The sequence below is a fragment of the Opisthocomus hoazin genome, chromosome 31 (genome assembly GCF_030867145.1).
Source record: "Opisthocomus hoazin isolate bOpiHoa1 chromosome 31, bOpiHoa1.hap1, whole genome shotgun sequence".
Classification (NCBI taxonomy): Eukaryota; Metazoa; Chordata; class Aves; order Opisthocomiformes; family Opisthocomidae; genus Opisthocomus; species Opisthocomus hoazin.
The window spans coordinates 4,523,810-4,533,381 of record NC_134444.1 but is presented as its reverse complement, the minus strand read 5'-3'; the positions used below and the strand labels follow the sequence as shown (position 1 = coordinate 4,533,381).

Here is a 9,572-nt window from a genome sequence, read left to right as displayed (position 1 = left end):
CACTTGATGAGACAGAAGTAACCTCACCACTGTCTCCCAAGGCTGCTAGCCATTCAGCTTCTTGGGTAGACTTGACCAAGCCATGTTCTTTCTGCTGTACCATCATGCACTGAGGCAGGAGAGACATGCCAACCAAAATCTAAGCCCCCTTCCTGGAGTGAGCCTAGGTCCTTCAGCAGAGGGCATATCCCGGTCCATATGCCAGCCAAGTGCCTTTTGCTGGCCTGTCAGAGGTGCTGGAAGATGGCAGCTTCAAAGCACGTATCCCATCCATGAGTCAAGGGCTGACCTATCAGCTCTTTCAGAACCAAACGACCTCACAGTCCCGTTCTCTACTATGTTCCTGCTGCTGGCCTGTCACTTCCAGAGGCACAAGTGACCTCACAGCCTCCTTCACAGCCATTGGCTTCTTACTATTTTAAGGGATCCTGAGACACTACTGAGCACATGGTATGATACCCAACCATCACCATCCTTGTGGACCAGTACCTGAGCAGAGAATTATTACCTTGTTTCCTCAAAGTTATCTAACAGTTCTTCTACCAACAATTTGAATGAAGAAATGTTCCTCAGAGGAACTGCTGTATTTATACTGGTGCATCTTCTACGTCTACTTCTGCCTGTTTTGTCTTCTTCCATTATCTATTCTTTTTTCAAAGAGTTCTCCAAAGGAACATGCACTGAATTTTAGAATAATGCAGGTTGGAAGAGACGCCTGAACACCACTCTACTGGGTCTGACTGGGATGGAGTTCACTTTCCCCATAGCAGCCCGTTTACTGCTGTGCTTTGCTCTCGTGGCGAGAACGATGTTGATCCTACACCAATGGTTTGGCTGTTACTGAGCAGTGCTTGCACCATATGAAGGCTGTCTCTGCAACACCCCCAAAACCTGGCAGGCTCAGGATGGTCACGTGGTTGGGAGTGGACATAGATGTAACAGTTTACCTGATTTGACCAAAGGAATATTCCATGCTATAGGACATCATGCTCAGCAAGTAAAGCTGAGGGCAAGGGTGTGGGGAGGGGATGACATTCATTATTAGCTTATTTGTCTTCCAAATCGACCGCTACACATACTGTATCCTCGCCTCCCATGAGGTGCCTGGACTTCGAGGGATGCCATTAAGCAGTGGCTGTCAGGAGGACTTTGTACCATGGATGACATCTGACCCTCATGGTTCAGCCAACTTCCCATCCACCACATACTCCACTTTTTCTGTGCTGCTGTCAGCAGTCTGTCTGTCAGGAGACTATGGGAAACCCCAGCAAAGGCTTTCCTAATATCCAGATATAAACTTCTCCTTCTTTTCCCGCCTGCAAGTGTTCTGCAATCCCTTTCTTGTCCTTCAAATACTGATGAGATGGCTGCAGGATGACTTGCCATAACACCTTCCCTAGCGAGGCTGACCAGTCTGCAACTCTCCAGATCCTCCTTCCTGCCCTTTTTGAAGACTAGTGTCATGTCTGCCTTTTCCAAGACCCCAAGAACCTCTCTGATGTCTCTGGCCTTTCCAAGGTGTTTGAGAGAGGTCTCACAATGACACAACACTGCCTGTCCAGGTGTGACATATGACGGCTCGGACTCCACTTGTGTTGCAAGTGAGACAAAGTTTATTTTTCAAGGACTGCTTTATGCATCTTTACCCGGACGTTAGTTCCCTGGGAACTTTCCATCCTGATAATGCAGCTATTTGCATGAGGTTCTCTATTCTACTTCTGCCCAATCTGTAGCCATATCTACCAATCTGTAGCCATGTCTGATCAGTCCAAATAGTTCATGAGTTACTCTGAGATGCATCCCACTCAGAGACAGTTACTGGGTACAGCTCGCTGTGGACCAGAAGAGCTCAGAGGGCCTTCCTTGGTACTGCTGTTTGTACGGTCTCAAGCTGATTGACTTTAGGCACCAGTAATTTTCCATCCTGGTCACAATCCACATGATGCAATCCTGATATTTAGACAGCAACTATGCAATTCTAGTACTACCCAGAATGCACAGTTCTGACACTTACCAGGCAGGTGTGACTCCAGGCATCAGGACTTTCAGGTGTGGTCAGGGAGCGCCTGATTGGCCCAACTCAGTGCTCTTGTATGAAGAGCAGGGAAAGTGCCCGGTTGTCCCAGTTCAACGCACACCAGCTAACCATTCATGCAGCGCAAGAAAGAATTAGCTGCTTCTGAGATTGCCAGGTGTGAGGGAGGGGAGCTGCACCACCACATTTAGCTTCAGCTTTTTAGTGTAAACAATGACATAGACATTTTTAAAATACCGCATTTTTAATAGGAAGCATGAGTGAAAACAGATGAATACTGGCTCATTAAACGTAGAGAAGAAAAGCAGCGATCATAGCATATATTCTGTGTGGAAGAGGATACATATAAGAGCCGCTCATATCTGGCCTCCTTGGAAAGGTGATGTGAGACCTACATTCAGTTATATTTGAAGACCTCATGGAAGAGGAAAAAAGTAATTTTTGAGTAACACAGGAATAAACTAAAACCAGGAAAAATACAATGATTGCTTGGTTTTGCTTATCACTGGATCCACTGTACATCAAGGGGATCCATGCTTTTCTAATAAATTGTTTCTGCATGTTCCTCATGTTTGCTAGTAAAGATTATATGAAGAAACTCTAAGCTAGACTCAGAAATCAATTAAAATTTAGCATTGCAATACCTAACTTGAACGCCCAGTATACAAGTGTGTCATAGGATATCAAAATGCTGTTTAAATTCTTGGCTTCCTGCAGAATGAAAGGGAACACACCTGAGTGAAACACTCATAAAAGGTATCATGTGGAGAAAGGGAGAACTAGTATAGCCAAGAAACATCAAATACAGGAGTTATGTTGTATAGGAACTGGTGAAGCAAATATGGAACAAAAGAAGCCTCTGTCGCTGCTGGGATTTACTGCCATTGTCTCTGAATTAGTCCTGAAAGTCCCATCAGCCTTCTCTCACACAAACAAAGAGCATAGCATCCTTTGCAAATATTAGACGTCTCAAAACATACTAAGAAACAAACAGAAAGAGAAAATTTGCACTACATTCAAAGGTGGTGACAGTTTTATGTTCCTACAAACAGACTGTAACTGTGGCAGGTCCTTTGCGCATATGAAGACTGGGAGCTGTATTTTTCCCGATGACCCAGCTGCCAGTAATAGTATGCTGACGTGTTTGGCCTTTCGATCAAATGCTTTAACCCTGAGACACTGCAGGCATAAGACTATTATTATGAATGGTTTAACTAGATTGTAATTATTGTAGAGCTGGTTTTTTTCAGGAAATCAAAACCTTTTTTCTTCCCACCTCCCCTTCTCCTTGTTATGTGACTAAACAATTCCCACAGGCTGCCCAGGGAGGTTGTGGAGTCTCCTTCTCTGGAGGTATTCAAGACCAGCCTGGACAAGGTCCTGTGCAGCCTGCTATGGGTGACCCTGCTTCGGCAGGGGGGTTGGAATAGATGACCCACAAAGGTCCCTTCCAACCCCTAACATTCTGTGATTCTGTGATTCTGAAGGAGACAATTAGTCCTTTGAAAGAAAGGAAAGCTTATAAATCTCTGAAGCTCAAAAAAGCAGCAGCTGGCAAGCTGGGAGGAATCTGAAGGAATAAACCATAGAGTCGCAGAATATCTCATAGGTTTGCAGAATGTTTTACTGCTGATGAAACTTGACATGGTTCACTTTTCTTTGCTTGCAAAGAGGAAAACAAATCTGTGCCTCTCTGCCATTGCCTAAGGAAAGCCGGTGGGATTTGGTACAAAGGAGCTGTAACATCCAACTGCAGACTGCAGCGGAGAAGTCTGGTGTAAGGGAAAGTCCCAGGTGGCCACTGAGAGAAAAGGCGGGGTTGGGGATATGAGGTGAGCATTGTCCATACAGTGTCATACCTCAAGGTACCTCTTATTCAGCCTGTCCAGACTTTCTGAGGAGACACCCTGTATCAACACCTGTTGGAGAATGCTGCCATCACCTCTTCTCTAAATTCAAAAGTCATAAAATCTGCCTGTGTTTTGAAAAAAACACCTCATTTTTATTAGAAGCTCTTTGAAATCTTTCTCCATCACTACCCTAGGAAACAGCTCTCATTACCAGTACAACTCTTGAAGACTTAAAAAAACTCCAGGAAGAGACATGGCTTGTCAGGGCTTGCTTTAATTTAACGAGCCCTATGGTGTATTTGGTGCTGAGTCCTTGAACCTTGGGTACTGAGAGGAGATTGCACAAACCTCTCAAAGACTCAGCATAAAAAACAAAGCTTAAAGTACTTTAAAGTAATAATGAGTCCCATGGAGGTTACCAACAAAGCCTCCCCGGGGACTCGTTAGAACTGATAATCGGAGGCCGTGATTGCAGTAGGCAAAGGTGATGTGCAGGTAGCTCAGGTGCTGAGAAAATGCTGGGTTTGTCTCATGAAGCAGAATGACCAGCCCTGGGAAGGCAGATCCTGTCCTTCACGCTTTGCTCAGGGCTGTTGGAGGGCAGAGGGCTGTGGGGTGTGTGATGCCGAGTGAAGGACAGTGGTATGACAGTTCCCAGCCCTAGCGGGGTTGTGCAAGGAGGCCGTGAGGCCCCTGTGCCTTAGGACAATGGGTCTCTTCCGAGGACTTACTGACAGAGGCAGCTGCCATAACCAAGGGGACAAAGACTTGGATTTTCTTTGTGACCTCCAGCTTTAGCTAGCACCCTTTGACATCTCCACCACAGGTTGCCCTACACTGTCCTACAGTGCCTTCCATTTTCCTGCAGGCTGTAGACACCCATCTCGCTTCCCCACCTTGCTCTCACTCTGGCATATCCATACATTCACTGACATCTGTCCACCCTCACCCTCTGTTCCTTGAAACACAAAGACATGGACTGATCTCATACTCCTTCTGGATGACTTCTGGTACCACAGCACTACAATTTAAGTGACATTTCTTCCTCCTCGTGTCCAGTCCACTGTGTGGCAGTGTTTATCTCCTCTGCTGTTTCCTACAACCATATTGGAAACAACCCTTCTGGCAGGCATCCCAACTCATCAGCCTTCTTGTGGTCTTTCACTTGACCAGACAGAAGTAACCTCAAAATGATCTCCCAAGGCCGTTAGCTGTTTCATCTTCTTGGATAGACACGACCAAGGCGTGTGCTTGCTGATATCCCGTTAAGTACTTAGGCAGGAGAGACATGCCAAGCAAAATCTGAGTCCCCTTCCTGTAGTGAGCCTAGATCCTCCGGCAGAGGGCATCTCCCAGTCAAAGTGCCAGCCAGGTGCCTTCTTCTGGCCTGTCAGAGGTGCTGGCAGATGGCAGCTTCAAAGCACGTCCCAGTCATGAGTCATCTATTTCAGAAGCAAGCGACCTCACAGTTGCTTTCTCAGCCATATTCTGGAGGCACAAAGATCCTCACAGGCCCCTTCACAGCCATTGGCTTCTTACTGGATTATGTGTTCCTGAGACACAACTGACCACATGATACCATACCCAATTATCACAATACTTATGGCCCAGTAACTGACAACATAAAAGTAAACTTGTTTCACGAAATTCATCTAATCGCTTTCCTAACATGGTTTTGAGTGGAGAAATGGTCCTCAGAGGAACTGCTGTAATTGTCTTGGTGTATTTTATATCTCTACTTCTGTTTCTGCTTTGTCTTTTCCCTCTCTATACTCTGTCTTCAAACTGCTCTCCAAGTGAAGAATTCAATGAATCATAGAATAACTCAGGTTGCAAGAGACCTCTGAACATCATCTTGCCTGGCTATCCTGCTCAAGGCAGGATAACATGATGAGGTCGCTCAAGGTCTCTGCCCAATTTGGCATCATCCACAAATGAGCTGAAAATCCACTCCACCACATTATACAGGGAGTTCCTAAAGACATTCAACAGTCTTGGCCAAATCTGCTTATAAGGAGATTATGGGATGCCAGGTAAAGCATTTGCTAAGGTCCGGGTAGAAAACATCCCCGTCTTTCCCCTACCCATATGAGTTCAGCAATCCCTTCCTTCTCCTGTAAGTGTGTGGAAATGGCTGCAGGAGGACTTGCTCCATCACCTTCCCAGGAACAGAGGTTGGGTTGACCAGCCTGTAATTCTCCTAATTCTCCTTCCTGCCCTTCATTGACAGTTTTAATCTCTGCTTTTTCTGCGTACCCCAGAGCCTCTCTGATCTCAGGAAAACCTCACAGGAGGGTAGTTCACCTTTTTAAAATGCACGAAGGTCACAGCTCCTGATTTACGTACTCTCTGAATCAGACAGGAAAGGTAGATCCTGATGTGGGATGCAAAATGGCATTTCTTGCTCGGCAGTAGTATCTCCAGTAAAACAAAACCAAAAGAAGAAGAATATTTGGGGGAGTAATAACTTATGAGTGATATGCAACAGATTACGACCAGTTTGTTGCTTCTAAAAAGCATCCAGTCATCAGTCTCCACACTGCTTTCTTCAGCTCCTGGTTCCTCATGCTGTAGATGAGGGGGTTCACTACTGGAGGCAGCACCGCGTAAAGGATTGCAACCACTAGATCGATGGCTGGGGAAAAGAAGGAGGGGGGTTTCAGATAGGCAAACATGCCAGTGCTGATAAAGACTGAGAGCACGGCCATGTGAGGCAGGCACATGGAGAAGGCTTTGTGCCATCCGTTCTCTGAGGGGATCCTCAGCAGAACCCTGAAGATCTGCACGTAGGACACAACAACGAAAATAAAACACCCCAAACCGAAAAAGGAACCAGTAACAAAGAGTCCAACTTCCCTGAGGTAGTCAGAGTCTGAGCAGGAAAGCTTGAGGATCTGGGGGATTTCACAGAAGAACGTTTCCACGACATTTCCGTGGCAGAGGGGCAGTGAAAAAATATTGGCAGTGTGCAGCAGAGCATAGAGGAACCCACTGCCCCAGGCAGCTGCTGCCATGTGGACACAAGCTCTGCTGCCCAGGAGGGTCCCATAGTGCAGGGGTTTGCAGATAGCAAGGTATCGGTCATAGGCCATGACAGTGAGGAGAGAATACTCTGCTGTGAACAAGAAGAAGAAAAAAAAGACCTGTGTAGCACATCCCAAGTAGGAGATGGCCCTGATGTCCCACAGGGAATTGGCCATGGCTTTGGGGACAGTGGTGGAGATGGAGCCCAGGTCTAGGAAGAAGAGGTTGAGGAGGAAGAAGTACATGGGGGTTTGGAGGCGGTGGTCGCAGGCTATGGCAGTGATGATGAGGCTGTTGCCCACGAGGGCAGCCAGGTAGATGCCCAGGAAAAGCCAGAAGTGCAAGAGCTGCAGCTCCCGTGTGTCTGCGAATGCCAGGAGGAGGAATTCAGTGAAGGAGCTGCTGTTGGACATTTGCTTCCACTAGGCATTTGGACCTGTCCAGAGAGGAAGAGGCAGTGACAAGTTAGGGTAGTCTACCCTACATCTCACAGCAAAACCTATTCCACTTCTCATGGAAACCCCCCAGATCACCTTTCCCCTTTCAGAAAGAACTTTGTCTGTGAGCTCTGGTGCGTGCTGGCTTAGGATGCCCCAGAGAGCAGAGGGCTGTGCTGTGGGTTCTGGGGGAATCTGTTCTGCCCTACAACATTGGAACTGGAAGTGATGTTAAATAAAAACCACTCATGGTATTAAGGAGCTTTTCAGCACTATCACTTCCACTTCACTGAGCTGCAGAGCAGAGCTGTGGGCATTTGGTTTTAGTTATTTGTTCTAGGCTGATCACCACAGTGCATGGTATTTTTAATGCAAAAATCTTTTGCATTTTTCATTGTGTCCAAGAAAAATCTCTTGGTTCTTGTGAGGCACAGGGACTATCCCTTCGTGCAGAGTGAGGACAGTTGGTCTGTCCATCAGCCCTGGTCTCAGCTGCCCTAGGCTGTCACCTCTTTGAGCTGGAGGGCGATTGCACCCAGAGGTTCCCCTCAGAAGAAGCTGGACAATGCTCAGAGCAGGTGAATCCAGTCTCCAAGGGCACATCTCCAAACTCCTCATACTGTCTCATCCTACCCGAGGAGGAGTTCAGCTCTGCCCTCCATGCCAGGGACAAAGAGGTCTCATCACATCTGCTTGCACACAGCCTTCCAGCAGCATTTCCATGGCCTCAGTACTGAGGGGCTGTGAGGTAACACAGAGATGGCAGGGGAGAGCTGTGCCCTTCTGGAAGACACCCTGCAGCCCAGCAGGACCTCCCAGGGAAATAAGGAAATGTCCAGAAGATCCATGTCCTGAATGGGGAGTTGCCTCCCTGAGCCATGCAAACAGCATTGCCCAGAGCTCCCACCTTAGCTGGGAACAAAGGCAGCATGCAGAGGAGGGGAGAAATGGAGTAATTTCCCAATCCTCCTGTTAATGGACGCCATACAGGGACAAGCAGATGAGCACTCAGGAGTTTTTCTTAATCATGGGTCCCTCTGTCAAGGAGGTAATTCAAGCTGTGATTCAGCAGAGATGAAGAAAAGATAGTAGTGGATATGCAGCCCTGGTAGAGGAGGGAGAGATTGAGGAGGAAGAAGTACATGGGGGTGTGGAGGCGGTGGTCGCAGGCTATGGCAGTGATGACGATTCTATTGCCCAGGAGGGCAGCCAGGTAGATGCCCAGAAAGAGCCAGAAGTGCAAGAGCTGCAGCTCCCATGTGTTTGTGAATGCCAGGAGGGGGAACTCAGTGATGGAGCTGCCGTTCAGAAAATGTCTGTGGGCATTGGGCACTGTCCAAGGAGGAAAAGACAGTGACAAATTAGTGAAGACTTCTCTCTGAAAAATCAAAGCCATTTCTCAAACACCCTCTTCCTACTTCACACAACTCTTTTTCCTTTTGTAGACCTTCCTCAAATCCAGGGCTGTGGCCCTGGCTGGTGGTGGCTGAATCTGCTGTGAGGAGCAGGGCCTCTGCCTGCTGCCTGCTGAGGAGTCAGCCCTGCTCTGCAGCACTGTGTTCATGGACCTGGTGTTTGACTTTTGCAGATTAAACTGCTCCTAACACAGAAGGGCTTGTGAGCATCTGAATTCCCAGTACTAAGGAACCAAGATGACAGAAGAGACTTGGAGAGACCTGGGGTTTTTAACAGGTGCCCCCGTCTCAGCAGGAGGGTGTGCTTGAATGTCAGGAACCCTCAGCATTTCTGTTGCACTCAGGGAGAACACAATGTTTCTCGCAATTCAAGAGGAATTCCTGTGCTTCAGTGCAGGCTGAGGGGAGCTGGTATGTCCTGCTTACTTCCTCCCAGTTGCCCTGGGCTGGCACCTTTCTCAGAAGGAGGGTGATCACACTCCCTTGCTACCCTGAAAAACCACCAGACACTGCTGAGAGCAGAGGGATCAACTGCAGACCACAAAAGGTCTTTCTCTAGGTCTCAGCACCCCATGTGTAGCCAATGACACACATGAAAGCATGGCTGCTTTCACCAAACCAACAGCATTTCCTCAGTTGCAGAGGCTTTGCGTTCTCCATGGGGCTTTAAGATAAATCAGAGGTGCTACGGGACAGGTATGCACGCTGCAGGCAGCTCACAGCTCTAGGAGATAACCAAGTGTCCTAGTGATGGCATCTCAGTATGGTCAGCTCCTATCCCAGCCGTGCAGACTGTATTGACCAGATCTCC

At 47.6% G+C, this 9,572-nt stretch overlaps 1 protein-coding gene across 1 annotated transcript; it reads right to left on the bottom strand.

Annotated features, from left to right (window-relative positions):
- Positions 1 to 2,346: 2,346 nt before the first annotated feature.
- On the bottom strand, positions 2,347 to 7,337 carry LOC104330008 (olfactory receptor 14A16). Its single transcript, XM_009935167.2, has 10 exons — positions 6,379 to 7,337; positions 5,970 to 6,153; positions 5,353 to 5,373; positions 4,305 to 4,392; positions 4,097 to 4,212; positions 3,905 to 3,984; positions 3,082 to 3,214; positions 2,964 to 3,014; positions 2,680 to 2,746; positions 2,347 to 2,360 (listed from the first exon to the last, which is right to left on the bottom strand). The coding sequence occupies exons 1-10, from the start codon at positions 7,320 to 7,322 to the stop codon at positions 2,347 to 2,349; spliced, it is 1,698 nt and encodes a 565-aa protein (XP_009933469.2). The 5' UTR covers positions 7,323 to 7,337.
- Between the last annotated feature and the right edge of the window lie 2,235 nt (positions 7,338 to 9,572).

What these genes read in the sequence shown, in the direction of transcription:
- LOC104330008 (XM_009935167.2), bottom strand. Translation starts at nt 7,322, where the DNA reads ATGTCCAACAGCAGCTCCTTCACTGAATTCCTCCTCCTGGCATTCGCA. An exon ending in ATATGGCTGAGAAAGCAACT is followed by an intron (nt 4,393 to 5,352) that starts GTGAGGTCGCTT and finishes GCATTTTCTCAG; the next exon opens with CACCTGAGCTACCTGCACAT. An exon ending in AGTCTTCAAGAGTTGTACTG is followed by an intron (nt 3,985 to 4,096) that starts GTAATGAGAGCT and finishes TTTTGAATTTAG; the next exon opens with AGAAGAGGTGATGGCAGCAT.